General features: G+C 45.2%; 7 protein-coding genes across 9 annotated transcripts; 3 read left to right on the top strand and 4 right to left on the bottom strand.

The window, feature by feature from the left end:
• Positions 1-90: 90 nt before the first annotated feature.
• Positions 91-2,249, bottom strand: Kdm4A (Lysine demethylase 4A). Its single transcript, XM_001361438.4, has 4 exons — positions 1,993-2,249; positions 1,845-1,936; positions 914-1,777; positions 91-852 (listed from the first exon to the last, which is right to left on the bottom strand). The coding sequence occupies exons 1-4, from the start codon at positions 2,146-2,148 to the stop codon at positions 486-488; spliced, it is 1,479 nt and encodes a 492-aa protein (XP_001361475.1). The 5' UTR covers positions 2,149-2,249; the 3' UTR covers positions 91-485.
• Positions 2,250-3,212: 963 nt separating this feature from the next.
• On the top strand, positions 3,213-6,378 carry MFS12 (Major Facilitator Superfamily Transporter 12). 2 transcript variants are annotated; one of them, XM_001361437.4, is made up of 3 exons: positions 3,213-3,487; positions 4,564-5,228; positions 5,302-6,378. In XM_001361437.4, the coding sequence occupies exons 1-3, from the start codon at positions 3,454-3,456 to the stop codon at positions 6,034-6,036; spliced, it is 1,434 nt and encodes a 477-aa protein (XP_001361474.2). In that variant the 5' UTR covers positions 3,213-3,453; the 3' UTR covers positions 6,037-6,378. The 2 variants fall into 2 exon arrangements, with proteins under 2 accessions (XP_001361474.2, XP_015040355.2); XM_015184869.2 differs by lacking the exon at positions 3,213-3,487 and adding an exon at positions 4,382-4,489.
• PIG-X (Phosphatidylinositol glycan anchor biosynthesis class X) lies at positions 6,078-7,530 on the bottom strand. The gene is made up of 4 exons (XM_001361436.4): positions 7,370-7,530; positions 7,177-7,309; positions 6,969-7,117; positions 6,078-6,901 (listed from the first exon to the last, which is right to left on the bottom strand). Exons 1-4 carry the CDS (start codon positions 7,492-7,494, stop codon positions 6,493-6,495), a joined length of 816 nt encoding a protein of 271 aa, XP_001361473.3. The 5' UTR covers positions 7,495-7,530; the 3' UTR covers positions 6,078-6,492.
• Positions 7,531-8,684: 1,154 nt separating this feature from the next.
• LOC6898744 (protein lifeguard 4-like) lies at positions 8,685-11,292 on the top strand. Its single transcript, XM_002138695.4, has 4 exons — positions 8,685-9,161; positions 9,302-9,459; positions 10,091-10,347; positions 10,410-11,292. The coding sequence occupies exons 2-4, from the start codon at positions 9,411-9,413 to the stop codon at positions 11,013-11,015; spliced, it is 912 nt and encodes a 303-aa protein (XP_002138731.1). The 5' UTR covers positions 8,685-9,161; positions 9,302-9,410; the 3' UTR covers positions 11,016-11,292.
• An 857-nt stretch (positions 11,293-12,149) lies between these two features.
• On the bottom strand, positions 12,150-13,678 carry rnh1 (ribonuclease H1). The gene is made up of 6 exons (XM_003736913.3): positions 13,540-13,678; positions 13,177-13,473; positions 13,057-13,113; positions 12,767-12,984; positions 12,436-12,706; positions 12,150-12,380 (listed from the first exon to the last, which is right to left on the bottom strand). The coding sequence occupies exons 1-6, from the start codon at positions 13,612-13,614 to the stop codon at positions 12,282-12,284; spliced, it is 1,017 nt and encodes a 338-aa protein (XP_003736961.3). The 5' UTR covers positions 13,615-13,678; the 3' UTR covers positions 12,150-12,281.
• Positions 13,679-13,875: 197 nt separating this feature from the next.
• On the top strand, positions 13,876-18,063 carry drosha (ribonuclease 3 drosha). Of its 2 annotated transcripts, none has more exons than XM_001361434.4 (3): positions 13,876-15,376; positions 15,441-17,762; positions 17,822-18,063. In XM_001361434.4, the coding sequence occupies exons 1-3, from the start codon at positions 13,957-13,959 to the stop codon at positions 17,956-17,958; spliced, it is 3,879 nt and encodes a 1,292-aa protein (XP_001361471.2). In that variant the 5' UTR covers positions 13,876-13,956; the 3' UTR covers positions 17,959-18,063. The 2 variants fall into 2 exon arrangements, with proteins under 2 accessions (XP_001361471.2, XP_033234249.1); XM_033378358.1 differs by having other exon boundaries at positions 17,819-18,063.
• LOC4805000 (mitochondrial-processing peptidase subunit alpha) lies at positions 18,052-20,327 on the bottom strand. Its single transcript, XM_001361433.5, has 6 exons — positions 20,123-20,327; positions 19,637-20,015; positions 19,165-19,581; positions 18,971-19,111; positions 18,398-18,902; positions 18,052-18,347 (listed from the first exon to the last, which is right to left on the bottom strand). Exons 1-6 carry the CDS (start codon positions 20,173-20,175, stop codon positions 18,175-18,177), a joined length of 1,668 nt encoding a protein of 555 aa, XP_001361470.2. The 5' UTR covers positions 20,176-20,327; the 3' UTR covers positions 18,052-18,174.
• Positions 20,328-20,528: the final 201 nt, after the last annotated feature.

Here is a 20,528-nt window from a genome sequence, read left to right as displayed (position 1 = left end):
AATCAACCGATACACCCAGTAAGAGACACAATGTTTGATGTTTCAAGAATATCTTAGTTGATTTATTATTTAGACATCCATTTTTTTTTGGGCGTTACGTTGCAACGGGAGTGAATTCGTTATTTGAATTTCTGCACACTTATTGCAATGGGAGCCAAACCATATGTGATATGTTATAAAACAGACAATAAATCTTTAGATCACAAATTAAACATGTATAACTTGAAACTTCTTTGGCCGACGACAAGTGCCAAATATGTACTCAAGAGGTACTTCGATACACACGTTTTTCTCAGCCCAGTAATTCATTTGAATTGAAGGTTATACTATATTCTACATAACATATGTATATGTATATACACAAGCTTCCTTAAAGATGGCGACACTTAACTAAAACTACAGTTAATACTATCAGTTTATAAAATAGGTTTCAGTTATGCACAATTTTATTTACAAGGAGATCCAGCGGGACCTATGGTCAATCTTCAGTCCTCGTCCTCGAGTGTGAGGACCTTTGTGTGAAAGCGCATTCGTTTTGTGTTCTTCACCACACCGTTATTTAGCAAATTGACTCCAGGATTTGGATTGGGCAGCTCCTCCCACAAGCGCTTAACGCCCTTCTCGACAATCGAGTTGAAGTCATACTTTTCTGGTGTGGCAGGAGGTTCAGATACAAGTGCGCTTTGTGGGAGTTTGCGAAGCTTTACGACAGCCTGCTTGAGACGTAAGCTGCTGGTGCTGGTTACGCTAGCCCTATCATCGTCATCATCTGCACCATTTGCATCTGCGTTTGTAGCCATCGAGCAGCCTCGTTTCTGCGACGTGGGAGCTTTTGACTTGAACACAGCCATACTAAAACAGTGAAATAACTTATTATAGTTATCAGGAGTAGGATATACTACTTGATTACTACCTTTCCTTCTTGTCGTACACATTGATTGTTGGCGGATTTGCAGGACATAGCTTGCCTGGCTCCTCCGGGTGATAGCCAAAGTCTATTCCCTTCAACCAGTTATCATAGCGCTCCGGCTGAAAGTGGCGCACAAATGTCTCCATTGAGATTTTAACCATATCGCTGCGGCACTTGCATATGCTAGCGCGCTTGCCATACTCTATCCAGCGCTTGGACGCAAAGTTGGTCGACTCTGCACCATTGAAGCCGTGGTTGAAGCCAGAATGGTAGCCAAACGGAAAGGTTATCATAATTTCACCCGCCTCCTGGGTAATTTTGTTGTAGGGTATATTATGCTGGCGCAAAACTTTGGGACTTATCATGGTCATCTTGTGACGGAGGTACGCATTGCATTCCTGATAGGTTTCAGGGAATAACTCATTGGCCAGCTTCTCCAAGCGTCTTCCGTAGGCCGGTGGAATGGCGTACCATGTTTTGGGAGCACCAAAATGAAGATAATTTATGGAATAAAGATCCATGTCTTCGGTGTGCCAAGCAAAGGAACTCTTCCACATTCCGAAATAGAGGTACGCTGTATTAACTCCGTCTATGGTTATATTATAATCTGTGTTAACCAGGTTCAGTACGGTGTCTAGCCGCCCGATGTTCCACACATCTAGTTCCTCGTCACTGAGCGTTCCCTGGACATCAGCTGCATACAGCGGTGATACGTATGTAACATTCTTCCAATATTTCCGCTCCAGATCGTCGTAGTCGATGTGACGCGGTGTGCTGTGTAGCTCGGAGTTTGCCTTCTCCATGAACTGACGCAGTGTCATCTGCTTGCGTTGTTGCACGTTGAATTGCTGGTACACTCCTTGTGCCCTAAAAACGAAGTCCACACAAGTGTCAACTGTACAGTGTCCATCTTTCACGCCAAGCAACTTCTTACCCCTGGACCACCTGAGAAATCGGTGGAGGAATCGTCATATTGATGTTCTCTATGTCGTACCCAGACTTCCTGGGGACCCATTCTGGCGGGGGCTGCATAAGTTAAGCTAAATATACATACATTCGCATCCATGAATTTTACCATTTACCTGAATTTTAACCAAGCCAGCGAGATGGGCCCCGCGACTCTCCATATACTCTATGTAAGTCGAAAAGTGCTGGAACTCATTGTAGCTGGGACGAAAGGTCATGATGCGGGGAACTTTATTTTGTTCCCCATCTGGAAATGAACACTTTGTAGACATAACCGCCGCAGTTTTCTTTTTATGTTTTTTTTTTTTTATCAATTCTTAGTTCTCAAATGCCGATTGGTGTGGCCTTTCCAGCGAATGGGCAAAAAACCACAAAGGTCCATAACGCGTCCTACAAAATATTGGGAAATATTTGAAAATGCTAGAAAATATTTGTAAAAAATGCAATAAAAATATTTAAACAGAAAAATATACAAGCTGTTTACCAAAAATGCAGGTTTTTCGCATAAAAAAAAATAATCAAAGCTCCACTGATTGCAGCGGACACTACTGCCGCTGCATCTTAAAATGATAATTATTTTTAATTTCAATTTTTAAATTAAGAAACTAATTCTAAAATCCCGATTGGTGTGGCCTTTCCAGCGAACCAACAAAAAGGCCCAACATTGTGCCGTCTGGCCACTCTGCAAGAAATGCAACCTTGATGCCCGCGCTTCCTGCGCGCCTGATTCAAATCTTCGCTACAATCGTCACTCCCGATCGTGAAAACTTTATTTCTTTTCAACTCTTATTCGCCCCTGACCTGGCTCTTAACTTTTTGTCTTGAATTTTTAAAGCCCTCCATCTTACAAACAAAAAGGATTGATCTGTCTTTATAGAACTTACATCATTTTCGATTCGAAGCCACCGTTCAAACAATCATTACACCTGATATCATATCTGTATATATAATTCCCGGAACTCCCAGTGCCGACGACTCGTATTAGTGCTATATAACAATAAGCGCCTTGGATAAACAACGGACGAATTTCGGTGAAAAAATGCACAAAAGAAGAGATTACACTCTAGACATTCAAATTAAAAGGGCTTTTCAATGCAGCCCAGCAACACTGCAGATGGGAGATAATCAAACGACTTAGATAACATTCTGGAAGCGAATTGATAGCGATAAGGAGTAAACAGCTGAGTACACAGATTGATCGAAAGAATAACAATTTGTGAAATTATTTCAAAAGCAATGGGCATCATAATTCATACAATATGTGATTTGCATTGAGTCTGGAGAAAAGCCAAGATGAGAGTTCGTTCCCGCCTAGTTTTATTGTTTTTTTATGATTATGGTTGAGATAATGAACGAACGATCCGCGTAGAGTCGCAGGCACTTCAAAACTGGCCCAGCTGTAATCAGGAAAAATGGGTTCTGTTCTTAGTGGTATCAGTATAAAAGCGAAAGGTGCACTCCAACCCAGGAACAGTCGTCGTTTCGCCGTCCATCGGAATTGCGCCTAAGAAGGCTGACCAATTCTAAATCAAAGTGTTGTCCCTAGTGTAATCCGCGTATACGATAATAAAGTAGATATGGGTTTCGATACCTCTTCGGATATGGCAAGGCGTGAGTAAATCAAAGCACAGCACAGGAATAACCAAACAATAAAAACTAGTGGCGAATAGACTCGTAAATGAATCAAAGATACTATCTGAACTGTTTCCGTGTACTCGTATTTAATCGCTGTGGCCGAGCTGAGAATTTTTTTTCCTTTAGTCAACTCTTAATGGGTTATTGATACGAGTTTGCCGGTTGAGAACACGACTGAATTGTAGTTGATAATCCAAGTGATGCAACAATGATCGGCTCGCTCTTATACCACAATACATGGTGCTTTCTATCATTAGTACGATCACACTATGTCTGTTTCCAGACCTACCCTATGATCTTATTGTTGCTGCATTCCTGATGTCTAGTTTTACTTGCAAATTAGTCATCTGCTGGCATATATCATGCCCGTATCTTATATACATATCTTCACACAAATCACAAACAGAAGATAATTTCGTTTGAGGCAATGTAAATATTTACATTATTCTTAAGGTTTCTTCCCATCTGCAGGGTACATAATTTTTGGGGAATAAAAGTAAGTCTCCAGATCTATTGAGGACAAGCCCGGAGAGCAGTTAAGAAATATGGCTTGTTTCACACTTTTCGAGGCCCCTCCCTTGACTACTACCCTGTGCTGGGTCGGCGGCCACTTTTCCATTGAAAACAGGCGAGCTTTGTTTTGTTTTTCCTCATTTGCTTGCGGTGATGATAATGAAAATATTATTATAATATAATAAAAGACAAAGCATTCAGTCGGAGTCGTTAATTAATGGCATCAGCACGCACTATCAGAACATTGTTAAACGGCCATAAAACGTAAATTGAAAATAAAAAAGGTCCTAGAAATAATCATGCAAATGACAAACCAAACAAATCCCACAGTTAATTTATATAATGGGGCAATCGGTAGATTACTTTGCCAGACGACGATCCGCGCCGACATGGTTTACTTCGTAAATGGGGAGAGGACACCTCTGCTACTCCGGGTGGTGCCAAATCATCTCCACACATTAGCCTGTTAAGCATTGTTAATTAAGTATAGAAATCATTTACAGGACTTTAATCAATTCTTAATTTTATTCTTCCAATAGCACGAGGATTTGGAGCTCGCCACTGGCAGGCAATCCTCCTGTTCGTCGGCATGATGATCAACTACTTTCAGCGCGTCGACATATCGGCCGCCATCGTACCGATGACACAATCCACTGCCGGGGCCCCCTACTACAGCTGGGATTTGTCGGATAAGTCCCTGATACTGAGCAGCTTCTTCTGGGGCTATGTCGTCTCGCAGGTTCCCTCAGGTTTGCTGGCCAAACGTTTCGGGGCAAAAATAGTTCTGGGATCGGCCACCGCCATCGGCGGAGTCTTGTCATTTTTCCATCCCATGGCGGCGGCCAATGGCTGGGAGAGTGTCTGCGTATTGCGGGTCCTCACCGGTCTAGTTCAAGGCACTGTCTACCCCTGTGTACACACCTTGTTGGCCAAATGGGTGCCGCGCACGGAGCGGGGCTTCCTTACCACCGGCATCTATTCGGGCGCCCAGTTCGGGACGGCTGTTATTCTGGTCACGAGTGGATTCATTTTCGAGTCGAGCATGGGCTGGCCCGGACTGTTCTACTTGTCTGGAGGCCTTAGCTTGGCCTGGGCGTTGCTCTTTTTCTGGCAGGCTGCCGACGAACCAGCCACAGCACGCAACATCACGAAGGCGGAACGGGAGTACATCGAGAGCCTCACAGGCAGCAACAGTAGCAGTCAGGTATGTACAACACACCAGTTGATTTTATTCCAGAGTAAGCATAGTCTGATTTCGTTTTGTCCGTCTACTCCAGTCCATGCCAGTGCCCTGGATCTCGATATTCAAATCGCCAGCCTTTTACGGACTTTTGGCCGCTCACTGCGGCTTCACCTGGGGATTCTACACGCTGCTAACCGAGATGCCCTCGTACATGAGCAAGGTTCTGCAGTTGGATGTCAAATCGAATGCATTCCTCTCCTCCCTGCCATACTTTGCCATGGGAGTGCTCTGCCTGGTGGTCAGCCCCATATCGGATCTGCTCATCAACCGAGGCGTCATTTCGACCACGACTGCCCGCAAGCTCTTCAACTCGATTGGACAGTGGGGACCGATGACCTGCCTGATCGGACTGGGCTACATGACCGCCGACGAGAAGACCTGGGCCATTCTACTGCTGACGCTTGCCGTGGGAATCAATGCGGGCTGCTCCTGTGGTTACCTCATTAACCACATTGATTTGTCGCCCAACTTTGCCGGTCCTATGATGGGCGTAACCAACGGAATTGCCGGTGTGACATCTATTGTCGCGCCGTTGGTGGTCGGCGCCATTCTAACCGAGGAGGAGGATCCGAGCCAATGGCGTACGGTCTTCTTCATCACCGGGGCAGTTTACTTAGTATGCAACACCTTGTTTGTGATATTTGGCAAGGCCACTGTGCAGTCCTGGAACGAGCCAAAGAACCTGTCCAGCACGATAACCTTGCGCAACCACATTGAGAACGACTCCAAGACCATTGCTCCCACGACAGACAAGGACAATCGTTTTTAATATGCTGTACCTCGACCCTGTCCACAATCTCGTTTACACTATTATGGCTCTATAAGTTACTATAATATACAATTTCTGTATGGGTAGATAGTTCGGGACACGCGTCTAGCAAATCAGCGATATTTGATATATGCTTTAGTTATAATTAAAGACTTTGGTTTACGTTTATGTTAATGCTAGGCTTAATATGACTACAATTTGTGATAAGCTTAATATAAAGTTTACGATGTGTGGCACGTTTCATATGTATTATGTCCGGAATATGTTTAAATATTTGAATTGTCTTATCATCGTCTGTCTCTGCTTGCTCCGAGCATACCAATAAATATTTACAATACTAAATTCTTTGTTCGTCTGACGAGAAGTAAAGGAACCTAATCACTTTTATCCACTGCTTCCAGCCCCGTTCAGAACTGTCTCGATATTGGAATGGAAGCGTACCGATTTCGTTGCATGTTACTTGACCTTTCGCTGCAACTGCCGCTGTTCGTTAAGTCGCTGATTAATGCGGCGCGAAGATGACAGTGTGCGTAGCATTGTCCAAATGGCCATCGTCCAGGTGAGTATAATGGTGCCATAAAGAACAGGAGCATATGCATTCGTATTGCCAACGGGTATTTCTGCTCTTAGAGGCGCCCTCAGCTGGTATTCCACATGTATTTGCTTCCAGTTGCAACGCTCCAGATTGTGGAGGGTTGTCGGCTCCGTATCTGTGACGATGTTTTCGTCAAATCTGCTTTTGTGCGCGTTCAGGCAGTACAGCTTATCAGGTCGGGCAACCAATTCATTGTCAACCAGCTCACTATCAGCGATCGGACAGTTCAGATAGAGTTCTGGCGTAGCTATAGCTACCATGCTGGTGGATCTGTAAGGTGTTTGCGGTTAATATAAATGCAATCGAGTATGCTTTACAATAGTCAAGAACACTGAACCTCTTATCGCTCGGTGCGTGATAGCGAAAATGAATTGGAAGCGTTACAATTTCCATTAGTTTCGGCACGCCGCGCAACAACACAGAGAACGGCTGCGCCCTCTCAGTTGGCTCTTCAATGTTCACAAACTTCGGGTAGACGGCACTTAGCTGGAAAGTCAATAGGATAAGCCTAAGATTCCATTTCAAAGAACTGCAGACAAACTTACTCTTCTGAGGCGCTGCAAATCATCCAGCTCGTCGGTGCTTATGTAAACGGCTGCTGGCAGCGGTTGCAGCAGCATATAGTCACAGTCCTTGCCCGCCAGGGGAAAATCGAACTGCACTCTGTACGTTAGTGTTCTGTCGTATACATAGAATACAATTCATAAAATTATTTGTTGGACAGTTCACACTACCGACCTGTGCATGCCGGCCTTCTCCATTTCGACGTGCACTATCGGCTGTTGCAGAAGATAGCTGTGCGCTGCACTTGCCAGGAGCGCAATCACACCTATTGCACTCATCCAATTAGGCTTTGAAATCATTTTAAGCTAATAAAACGAACAATTCTCAAGCAAATTTGTAAATAAAAACATTCCGTTTCATTTCCGTCTCATTTTCAAAATATACCGTAAATATACTGACGGACTCAAGTTCTATTTTACATATTCGGTTTAATATTACTAGCTAGATAGAACATTTAGCCATGCCCAGATAGTTTTATCCGTTTAATGAATCAATTTTCTACTTGACTGGCTTATAAAATACTTGGCTTTTATTGTTTTTGCCTCAATTTTGGTTCTCATCAACAATATAGCTGAAAAACCGAACTTAGCCCTCTTATGCCCCCTCTATTTAAATAGTTCAAACACTGGAGGTAAATGGCGGAAAATATTAACGATTGTAAATATTTCCTCTGAACTTACATAAAAACACACTATATCTTTCTCCTACACTGCGCTAACATTATGAAATTTTAATTATTTTCGGTGGAAAATTGAAACACCCCCTTGGCTTATAATAGGTTAACTGTTCTCCGTCAACGATTAAAAACTATATTGCTCAATTTTGATGTTCCGTCGAGTATTATGAGCTATATAAACCATTTAGCCATGCCCACATAATTTTATCCAATTAATGAAACTATTTTCTATTTGACTGGTCTATTTTAAATACTTGCTCTTATTAGATTTTGCCAAGAACAGGTCAAACAAATAAAACGTAAGAGAAAAGTCGTTCTTATTACTAAATTTTGATATTCCGTTGAATAATGCTGACTAACTAAAACCCTTAGCTCTACCCACATAGTTTTAACGCATTGATGAAGATTGAGAGCTAAAAGAACCAATAACCGTTTCGAAGAAAGCAGATCGGCCAGCGCTACTATCGACTGGATGCGAGTGGTGCGCGCCAAATAGGTATTGTTTGAAAGTAAAAAAAACGAAAAGAATACAAATGCAATCCATTGGAATAAATGATACACGTAAGTACGATTTGAGAGCGAAAATTAATAAAACCTGCGTATGGAACCATTTTTTCTTAGATATATCTTTAAAAAGTGTTAAAAATACCATAAACGGTCACCCTACTCTTTTTCTTCTTCCTCTTGACTTTTGCCATTCACACGTACCACTGTTGCCCTGCGTCACTGCTTTTTTCCGTTATGTTATAGTAAAAAGCAACATATTTTCCATTTACATTTTCTCTTTATTCATTATTCATTTTAGCTATGAATGACTAATCAAAATTGAATCGCCGCTTTCCATCGAACCGATAGCCATAGGCTGCTGCATTTTTTGTGTCCACCAGCGCAGGATTGCGATGTTTAAAGAAACTACCATGACCATGAGCGGGACGAGAGGCGCTATTCGGGATTCCTTCAACTTCCCGCGGATAGAAAGCTTCGAACATGCCCTCAGGTGGAAGGCAGCATTCTGCTATTTTGGGATCATTTGGATCATAGGGTTTGGCATTCATCAGTGGCATTCGGGCCAACGAGAAAACAGCCAATATATTGAATAGTTTTGTAACCACATTCATTATGTATCAATTACGCACGCACGCGAGCGGTTTGTTTACTTTTACTTTTCGGCTACAAGACAAGACAGAACTGAACCCGCTTAAGCCCCGTTAAGACCCGTTGCAAGCTGTGGACCAAGTAAACTTACCAATGTTGGCCAAAACGAATGGCTGGTGTAGCATTAATATGAATGTATGTGTAATGTATTTTGTGTTTTTGTTGTTGCAGACAGCTGTTGAATGCTGTTTGACTTAGCCGGGTTGGCAGCACTACACAAAAAAGCTTCCCATCTGGCATCTTTGAATATAAAGTCCCCCATTCTATCCCCACAGCCCACATTATCAACGATTTCGCGCATCATAAAAGCCGAACAAAGGACCACAGTTTTTAAGGAAAATTGATTAAAAGAACTTCATTGAATCAAACAACACACTGTTTATAATGACTATCCACCAAGGAAAGCTGGTTGTAGATCTAACAACTTTGACCGGTAAGTTTGTACCCGGTCAGAAATATGTATGCAAATGAGAGGAATTTCACCGACACAGCCAAACGAATATACAATTCCAAGAAATGGCATTTATTTGCAAGCTGCAAGGGCAGCTGGCACCTCCTTCACATGCTTTTTGTTTACGTTTACAATCCAATAAAATCATTTCCGGTCGAATTCACAGAAGTATAACGGATGCTTTCCACAACAATTTGAAATATAAGTTTATCAAAATGAACAATTCTTCTCATTTTGTTCAGAAAGTACTTCCAATCATTTAGATTTAAGGGCAAATTCACCATCGAGCGTGCGTGTTACCACCCTCAAACGAAGATCATGAGTTCCTGCAGATCTAATTTGTTGGTGTTTCGGCTACATACATAAGCCTTGTGCAAAGTTCATTGCGACTAAACGTACAATGCATTCTGACGACCACAAAATCATCATTATCAGAGCAGACAAAAGTCCCGCTGGAGGCCATGCAAGACAATTCCATGCCCATAGTGCTTTACAGTCTCAGTCCCTCTAGAGGTTTTAAGCTGGAAGGCAGTTCTCAGAATTTTGCATACATATGCATGTATGTATGTACATATTGAATTTATAAATTTGTATTGATAACCGCTAATCGCAGAGCCCCTCAATAATCATGAACGCTATCCTCCTATTCCGTTGCCACCGCCTGAGAGAAGAGAACCATCAACAACATCTCAGGCGTTTGACGCTGCGGTGCTGTTTAAAGCAGCACCGCTCTCGGAGTCTGAACAAATCACAGTACGAGTACCTACCCATGGGTATGAGGAAGTCTATGGGGAGGAGGTTAAGAACATACACTTCGACGACCAGACCATACGCAAAGGCTTCATTCGCAAGGTTTATTCCATTCTGCTGGTAAGTACCTTCCAATAAAAACAAGTATCAATAATGGGATTGACGTTAGCTTACATTTGCAGGTACAATTGCTTTTCACCTGTGGAACTATCGGCCTTTTTCTGTACCACGAGCCAACAAAAATGTTTGTGCAGAAGAATCCCGTTGTGCTCATAGTGGCCGCAGTCCTTAATATCATAGTTCTGATCATGATAGTCTGTATAGAAGGTGTCCGACGCGCTCATCCCACAAACCTTGTTTGTCTTGGAATCTTCACTGTGACAATGTCTCTGATGCTGGGCTGCGTTTCCAGCGTAATGAACGCCAACTTGGTGCTTATCGCTGTTGGAGTAACCGCGTTCCTGGTCATCGGCCTGTCTGTTTATGCCATTCAAACGAAAGTTGACTACACCGCCATGGGCGGGGTCCTAGTCACATTTGTGATGTGCATCATCATCTTTGGCTTGAGCAACATGCTCATGCCGAGCCTCACCGAAAATATAGTCATGTCGTCATTAATGGCCATTATTGCCTGCTTCTTCCTCATCTACGATACACAACAGATCGTCGGCGGGAATCACGAATATCAGTTCAGTCCGGAGGAATACGTATTTGCCGCTCTCACACTGTACGTCGATGTGGTTCGCATTCTCGTATATATCCTACGGATTCTTCAAAAGTTCAACTAGTGGATTGCTAAAAAGATCCCACGACAGTATCCTTTCGCAAGGCAGGATCCGATCCATGCTCTGCTCTCAATTTTATGGACTTGTTAATGTATTTATTTGCTGTAAGATGATAAGTGATAAGTGATCGAAAAGCAGTGCCAAGCCAACAGCGATCGAAACAGAATGTTACATCGCAATTGTTGCAACTAATTTTGTTCTGCGCCTGGCGCATTACGAGTGCATGCCAAAGTGCTGTATCCAAAATAGAAATACGACTGTTGCATTATTGGTAATTCAATATTTTATAAACTTAATTTTTTGGCTCGTTTTGCCCTACGGTAGTTACAATAAGTTTATTATTTAATTATACTGTATATCTGTGTGTACGTGTACGTGTATGTGTATAGTTATGGTTATTGGTATGGGTGTAACTATAAAATACAATCACAAAATGTATGCCATTTGATATACTTATGTATTTACAGGGTATTTACGTGGTAGAAAATATCTAAACAGGGGAGTTTAACGATCCTCGAAGCGAAAAACGAGTAAGTTAAACAGTAAGTTAAATAGTAAGTAACTAGGGCTTGACTAAAGGGGTTGGTTGTATCGATCATGGTCCTGATCATGGTATCCAGCATCTCAAGTGTAGAGGTTGCCGAGGGATCACGATCCCATCATCGACAAGATGGGAATAGCATGCGTGCTAGCTAAACTAGATTAAAGACTTTTATTCGGTTTAAGGTTTTGCAAATTGCCATCAAGCTCTACCCACATCATTTTTTCCCATTAATGAATAATGGTTCTATGATATTAGCTACTTTAAGATCTTTTGTGTATTTTATTGTGTCTAAAACAAGGTATAAACCAAAAATGTCAACAGAAAACAGTGGCAACGTAAGTAAGTTGGAATGTCACGTCATTTCTTGCTTGTATATGAAGATACTGTTTTTAAACCTTAGTAAAGACCTTTTCCCATATTGATTTTTATCATTTGATTAGTATCTTGTATATATATCCTGATCCTGATACTTATTCTTGGTCTCTGTGAGAAGACAATAAAATGTCGTTGAAATAGTTTTAAAACAGAGACTGAAATGACAAACATTCTCTCAGTTCTATAATACCCATTTCCCCAGGGTATGCAAATGTTGCTCAAGCCGCGCACATGTTGTTGCCGATTTCTCGGCACATGAGTCTATTTCATTTTATTTGGTGTTGCCATAACGGTTGAATTCAATACTTTGGTTTGAGCGCGAAATTTAAAAAGTAATGTCCAATTGATGATTATTTCAAATTCAGTTCTTTGTACAGAGCGGATCCTTGTCGCGCCAATTTATCAGCCATTTCGTTGCCTTTAATGCCCTTGTGGGCCTCCACATAGTTCTAACGGAAACAATACATAACAAAAAAAAAAAATCAATGTAAGCGAAATACAAACCCATTTTACTTTGATGTCCTTGTTTTGGAGTAGCTCGTCCAGCTCCTTAAAATCCACTACATTCTTTACCGGCTGATTGTTTGCCAACATCCAGCCTCTCCTCTTCCAGCCTTGCACCCACAAGGTTATAGAGTTGATCAGGAACTGAGAGTCCGTGTAAATGCAAAGCTTCCCAATGCCTAAATCCCGTGCTGTCTTAATGGCATGAATCGCTGCCTGTATCTCGCCCACGTTATTTGTGACGCGTCCGCTCACTGGTTTAGCTGCATTTCTGCATGGGCATTTAGCAAAGAATTTAATAGCTTTCCGACGGTGGCTTCCACTTACTTACAGCTTGTGATTGTCGCCAAAATAGACTCCATACCCGGCACATGCACCCTTACGACCATTTCCTATACAAGAGCCGTCTGTGTATACAATGACATAACCCTCGGTGTCGATTTCAAAAACAAATTCACCGACGTGCTTGAGGCCAGCTGCTTCCGCAACTCGGGATACATGACGAGGTACTTTCTTTTGCCTATCGTCGCTGTCGTCCCCTTTGCGTTTCTTTGTCGCCACATAGAACGAAAAAGAGAGTTTAACTCATACATGTCAAACTAAAGTTCTGTTCTTGGTTACCAGATTACTGCTGCTAGCTGGTTTCGCATCTCCCTCCACTTCATTCATGGCTGCATTCTAGAAGTAAAACAAACAAAAATATGAAGCCTTAATCGCAGCCGAACATATTGTCTTGCTTACCAGCTCGTCCTCCACCAGGTCGTGATCTTCGTCCGGCCATGCTTCTGTATATTGAGGCTTCTGTGGCTTTATAGTGCCCCAGTTGGCTGGCGGAGGCTGCTTTTGTCCCAGTGGCACTGCTACTTCGTGGGGTGCGTAGGATCCTTTAATGTTAATGAATTGCTCCGCTTCCTGGCGTGTGTTAAATTTCTTATACACTGCATTCTTGAAGCCCTTCACTTGCTGCTCACATTTGTCCCAAGTGTCATAGATGCCCGCCTTTCGCCCATTCGCCACAGCATAGAATGCCATTGTTCGCTGGATTCGCAAGGAACGGAGTAGCAACAACATGATAAGTGTAATAAATAAATATTTTTTATTTACCTCCCGGGTTTTGTAGTTACCTAGAGTGTGACCAACCCTCAGAAATATACCATATACCGAAACATACCATCTCATTTAAAAAAAAATACCGTAAATATACTGACGAATTCAAGTTCTATTTTTTACATATTCCTCGTTTTTGATCTTCCGTTGAATATTACTAGCTAGATAGATCTCTCAGCCCTGCCCACATAATTTTATTGGATTTCTATATACCGTTGAAAATGAAATTTAATAGATTGATGAAATTGACAAAATATACTGAAAAGCATTAAAAATACCGTAAACGGTCACTCTCCTGGCCCTGCCAGATCGGCCAACACAACGTAAACAAACAGCCAGGGTTGCCAGCTGCGACCAAGCATTGAACAGAGAGTGGATTAAAAATAAGTTTTCGTCGATTTTGGATTAGAAACAATGTATCAGCCTCCGACTCCAGCGCAGCAGGTGCCTGTTCTACTGCCGCCCGCTGAAGACCCTCCGCCACCTGGTGTGAAGGATCCCAGCTCATCCTCCTACAACTACAGCCAAAACGCTACGCCCCCGGTGAACGACTACGCTCAGGGCTCTACACCTTATTACAGGTATCCAGACGCCGCCTCTTTTAACGCTTCAGCAGCGCCAACTTTCGATCCCTACCATCAAGGAGCGTACGGGTATGAGGGTTATCAGTACCAAGGACCACCGTACGCCCAATACGACCAAGGCGCGTATGCATACGAAGGCTACAAATACCAAGATCGGTACTCGTACACGCCGAACTCTCGCCCGACTAACCCAAGACCCCAGTCGTACAATGTGAATCCAGTCTACGGAAACCACTCGGGGGAGTACAGTTACTCCAAGCGATATGATCCACGACATGCGTACTACCCCCAGAGGGAACCGCGCCCATCGCAGCATTATTACCCTCCAAGAGGTCCCCCAGCCGAGGAGTATGGTCCTCGGAGCTATCGAGAAAGATACGAGCCCGCAGATGGGAAAGCGCCGCAATCCAAGACAAAACCAAAAGTGGAAACGGAGCGAGATCGCCTTCTCCGCCAATGGTGCTCCAACTATTGCGAGAAGCCAGAGGATTACATTGAGAAAATGAATGCCCTCAACGATACGGCAGCCACAGTCGAGTCTTGGGTACGATCCTCGCCAGCCGAGCCATATTACGAACGCACCAATAACGAAAATGAGGTCAGGAGCAAAAAGCGTTTGCAGAAATTGTGCGATCTCTTTGAGGACGAACTACTTAAGCGAGCAGATCGAGTGCGCAAGACATTTCCTGTCTATGCGCCGCCTCCGAGGAAGGCGCGACGTCGCGTCTGCAAGCACAAACACAAGTCGGAGGCCTGCTCCTCGTCGTCCGATGACGACTCGGACGAAGACGGCTTCAAGGTGGAGCAGGACTGCTGCATGGAGGAGTTGTCGCGCAAGGTGCAGCATCCGCAGCGTGTTCATGCCGATCTCTGGCACAACGATGCGGGCGAGATGAATGACGGTCCCCTATGTCGCTGCTCTGCAAAGTCGCGTCGCAGCGGTATCCGGCATGGCATCTATCCCGGAGAGACCGGCTACAAGCTGTGCGACAAGGCCACAAACAACGCCAACAGTCTGTTTCATTATCGCATCACCATATCGCCGCCCACCAACTTTCTGACCAAGACGCCAACTATTATCAAACACGATGAGCACGAGTTTCTCTTCGAGGGATTCTCGCTGCTGTCCCACGTGCGCCTCACCGATCTGCCGGTCTGCAAGGTGATTCGCTTCAATATAGAGTACACAATTGAATACGACGAGGAGAAGATGCCCGACAACTTCACCATTCACGAGCTGGACCTTTTTTGTAAGCATGCATGAGCCATCATTTTTAGTTCTTCATTGATTATTCTCTCCCCTTTGCATCTCAGTCAAATACCTGTTTCACGAGCTGCTGGAGCTGGTTGACTTTAACCTGGAGCCCAATACTGGAGCTGATGGTGTTGAATCCTGCCCAGCGTTTCATTTTCTCCCCCGGTTCGTGCGTGACCTGCCCGACAATGGCAAAGAGGTGCTGGCGATGTGTGAGGTACTCAAGTATCTGCTGGACAACTCGGCCGAACTGGTGGAGCGGCAGCAGTTGCTTCACTTGAACCAGATCAGTCAGAGCGAATGGCAAAACTATGTGGACTTTATAAAGGGTATGCTGGTGACCAAGCCGGGCCACAAGCCATGCTCGTTGCGTGTGGACCAGTTGGACAGGAACAACTCGGACTTGCCCGAGTGCGTGCACCAGGAGTCGGGGATCTCGCATCCGGCCATTGTGCACTTTGGCATACGTCCTCCCCAGTTGAGCTATGCGGGCAATCCGGAGTACCAGAAGGCCTGGCGTGATTACGTCAAGTTCCGGCATTTAATGGCAAACATGTCGAAGCCCTCGTTCAAGGACAAACGCAAGCTAGAGGATAAGGAGCAGCGGCTTCAGGAGATGCGCACTCAGGGACGGATGAAGCGCAACATCACGGTGGCCATCAGCTCGGAGGGTTTCTTTCGAACCGGCATCATGTGCGACATTGTGCAGCATGCCATGCTGATACCCGTGCTGACGTGCCATTTGCGCTTCCACAAGTCGCTGGACCTGCTCGAGGAGAGCATTGGCTACCAATTCAAGAATCGCTATCTTCTGCAGCTGGCGCTGACGCATCCCTCGTACAAGGAGAACTACGGCACCAATCCGGACCATGCTCGCAACTCGCTCACCAACTGTGGTATACGGCAGCCGGAGTACGGGGACCGCAAGATCCACTACATGAACACAAGGAAGCGGGGCATCAACACGCTGGTCAGCATTATGTCCCGCTTTGGCAAGGATCAGGAGACCGTTTCGAATATCACCCACAACGAACGCCTGGAGTTCCTGGGCGACGCTGTCGTCGAATTCCTCAGTTCGATTCATTTGTTCTTCATGTTCCCAGAGCTTGAGGAGGGCGGCCTGGCCACCTACCGAGCTGCCATTGTGCAAAATCAGCATTTGGCTCTCTTGGCGAAGAAATTGCAGCTAGAGGAGTTTATGCTGTATGCCCATGGTTCCGATTTGTGCCACGAACTGGAACTGCGGCATGCGATGGCCAATTGCTTTGAGGCCCTGATGGGAGCGCTTTTGCTGGACGGCGGTATCAAAGTGGCCGACGAAGTCTTTACGGAGGCATTGTTCAGGAAGGAGGGCAAACTTTTGAACATTTGGAAGAACCTGCCGGAGCATCCGCTGCAGGAACAGGAGCCTTTGGGAGATCGTCGTTGCATTGATTCTTATCGCGTCCTGAAGGATCTAACTAAGTTCGAAGACTCGATTGGACTTAAGTTCAAGCACATCCGCCTTTTGGCCCGCGCCTTCACCGACCGCTCTATCGGTTTCACCCACCTCACGCTGGGCTCCAATCAGCGGTTAGAGTTCCTGGGCGACACTGTCCTCCAGTTGATAAGCTCGGAATACCTGTATCGTCACTTCCCCGAGCATCACGAGGGCCATTTGTCGCTTCTACGCTCTTCGCTGGTCAATAATCGCACTCAGGCCGTAGTGTGCGATGACCTGGGCATGACCAAGTATGCCGTCTACGCTAATCCCAAGGCAGACCTAAAGACCAAAGACCGCGCTGATCTGCTGGAGGCATTTCTGGGTTCGCTATATGTCGACAAGGGTCTGCTGTTCTGCGAGCAGTTCTGCCATGTCTGCCTGTTTCCACGTCTCCAGTTGTTTATCATGAACCAGGACTGGAACGACCCAAAGTCCAAGCTGCAGCAATGTTGCCTCACACTCCGCACTATGGACGGCGGGGAGCCGGACATACCCTACTACAAGGTGGTCGAGGCCAGTGGTCCGACCAACACGCGTGTCTACAAGGTGGCTGTCTACTTCCGATCAAAGCGCTTAGCCACCTCTAGTGGTGCCTCCATTCAGCAGGCCGAGATGAACGCAGCAAAGCAGGCCTTGGAGAACTCGCGGGACCTTTTCCCGCAGTTGGATCACCAGAAACGGGTGATTGCCAAAAGCATTAAGAAGCAGACGGGCAGCGAGGTGGACAACGATGCCGACAAACAGCAGGACGAGGACAAGGCCAAGAAGCCCAAATATACGGCGGTCCTGCAGGATGAATCCCACTTGCCCAAGCAGTATCGCATGCATGAAAACATCTCCAGCGACGAGTTACCGGAGGATGATGAACTTGACAATGGCACAGCCAAGAGTCCGACTGGTAAGTACTCGAAGCAATTTTGGATGATGCAACAGTTGGTAATCGTTTATCTCCAGCAGCCCATCGCTTGCCACGGACTGGAGTCGACACCGACAGCAGCAGTGACAGCGACAGCGACAGCGACGACTCCAAAATAACTCCCAAGCGCCGTCGCCGCATGCCATCCTCGCCATCGTCCTCATCGCCATTATCTTAGAAGTCGACTAGATGTGTACTTAACTTCTTTCAAAGTCGCTTGCATTTCCAAAATGTACTTTAAATAAAACGTAGCTCTGCCAAAATAAATTAATTCGAAACAAAATTAGTTTTTGTAAATATTTTAGCCAATTGAAACAAAACATGAATGCTCTACGAATTATGAGCCCAACAATGTGAAATGCTTTCTCATTTCATGGAAGTTTCACGTCCAGTGCTATTTGAAGAGGGACAATCGTCGCCCCAGACCGGTGCGTCCAGCACCACCAAGCGCGGAGGTTACATGGCTCATTTCGGGCAGGCCGGAAATGTCTCCACGTGCGGCCAGTGATGGTGGGGAGCTGAGCAGTCGTGTGGCCACACGTTGTATATCAGCGGCGGACACTTTCTCTGTAAAAGGGAGTATTTACGAAAACAGTTTAATCTTGCACTCTACTTACCTATCTCCTTAATGAAATGCTCTGGCCGCTTACGATGCCCAGACACGAGCACCTGACGCCCGACATCCTCGAACACTACTGGTCGCGATTCCAGGTTCATCAGTAGCATCGATTGCAGCTGTATTTTCGAGCGCATCAACTCCTCGCGACCCGGTTCGGCTGCCATGCTCAACAGTTCGCGTATTATCACCTCGACCATGTCGTTCAAGTGCTGCGGCGGCGCACTGCCGTGTATGCAGAACAAGCCGCTGTCGGTATAGGCATGATTGTATGCCGTGGCACTGTACATCCAATGGTAGCGATTTAGGACTTTTGTGTAGAGGCGCGAGTACATGCCCTTGCCAGGACCGCCGGAAGAGAAGGAGCCCCCGCCACCCATCATTATGTTGAGCACGCAGAGGGGCACAAAGTCTGGATCCTGGTGAGCGCATCCTTCAAAGCCAAGGACGACATGCGCCAGTTCTGGCAGACCCGCAGCCGCATAAATGGGAATTTCGCATTGCTCCTAGTAATAATATAAATAGCTTTGTTATAGATAGATAACGGCAAGTTGCAATAATATACAACGCTCACCTTCACAATACCGCCAGTGTACTGGGCGATAGATGTGTCTACCTCATTAGGTCCTACGTTGCTTTCTGGCTCGCTCTCCCAGATGGCTTCCTCTTCTACAAAGTACTTCCTCACGTGCTCCACCAGTTCGTCGTGATCCACCTGCAATAACGAGCGTTACTTGAAGTGGAAAAGTAATAAGAAAAACAACTTACACCAACGCCTGCGAAAACCATGCGGCTGGGAGAGTGATGATGCTTCAGGTAGTTCATTAGCACAGCCCGATCTATGCTTTCCAGAGTCTCTGGAGGGCAGAGCTTTGGCAGGCCTAGAGTATTGTCCCTGTACGCAGCTGCGTGTATCATGTCCATCAGTATCGGTTCCTGCTCGGGGCGCATGCCCAGCGTCTCCAGCTCGAAGTTGACGGCACGCGCTGCTAGATTCACTTCCTGCTCGCTTATCGTGGGTCGTAGAGTGACATCCGCCAAGAGACGCGTAACCGAGTCAATGGCCCTGCTGTCAATGCTGGCAGCATAGATGAGGGTATCGCGCGAGGTCTGACAGTCGCAGATGCCACCGTTCTTCTCCAGCTCTTTCAGTATGGCATCTCTGTTGGGAAAGTTAACTGTGGACTTTGGAATATAACGAAAATTAAGGATTGTCCAACATATTTCAAAGCAAACTTACATTGAAGGCTAGCTTTTCCAGAAAATGCGACACACCTCCGGGATAGGCCACCTCATAGCGTGGGCCCGAGTTTATAACCAGTCCGACAGTACAGAATTGTCCGTAGCGCGGCTCCGAGGCAATGCGCAGTCCATTGGAAAGGGTCGTTACCTTTGTGGCGGCACTCTCAGCCATTGGCTCTGCGTATACAGCCTCCGGCATGTTTGGCAGTGGTTCTGTTAATGGCGGAAGGTGCGTTACGATTTGCTTCGACGGCGTATTAACCTTGTTGTGGCCATCTTTGTCTCGCAGGCCGCCAGTGATTCTCCCTATGCCAGTGCCACTGCCAATTTCATCGCTGCCAACTTTCGTAACTTTGGTGGCGAAACGACGTGGAAATCTGCGAAATAAGCGTCAAAAGATCATGATTATATTCGCCGGGTCTGACATGCACACCAGCCCCCCAAACCCCAACCACCACTCCACCCAAAACTACACGATTCTTACGTGCGCCAGGAGTGCTTGAGCGTTTTCAGCATGCCGATGCCTCGCGCGTTCATTTTGCTGCAGGTTTGGTGTTGTAACCGATATCTTCAAATTTTTATAACTTAAAATTGAATTTGATTCAAAAACATATTCTATTTTATTTCGGAATCAAAAATGTGCGAAGGAATGAATTTTGACTCTTCTTCTGACCAAAATACGTCACAAAGTTCAAAATATACCGTAAATGTACTGACGAATTATTTGTATTCAAGTTGCATCATATTCCTAGTTTTTGATGTTCGGTTGAATATTACTAGCTAGCTAAGGCTCTCAGCTTCAGACTCTTAATTTTATCCGATTACTAAATCAATTTCGCACAAGACTGGTTGAATTTAAGTTTTCATTCTTATTGGACTGATCATAAAAT

Source organism: Drosophila pseudoobscura, chromosome 3, assembly GCF_009870125.1.
Source record: "Drosophila pseudoobscura strain MV-25-SWS-2005 chromosome 3, UCI_Dpse_MV25, whole genome shotgun sequence".
NCBI classification, from domain to species: Eukaryota; Metazoa; Arthropoda; class Insecta; order Diptera; family Drosophilidae; genus Drosophila; species Drosophila pseudoobscura.
The sequence above is the reverse complement of the archived record's forward strand: the minus strand, read 5'-3'. Positions and strand labels throughout refer to the sequence as shown.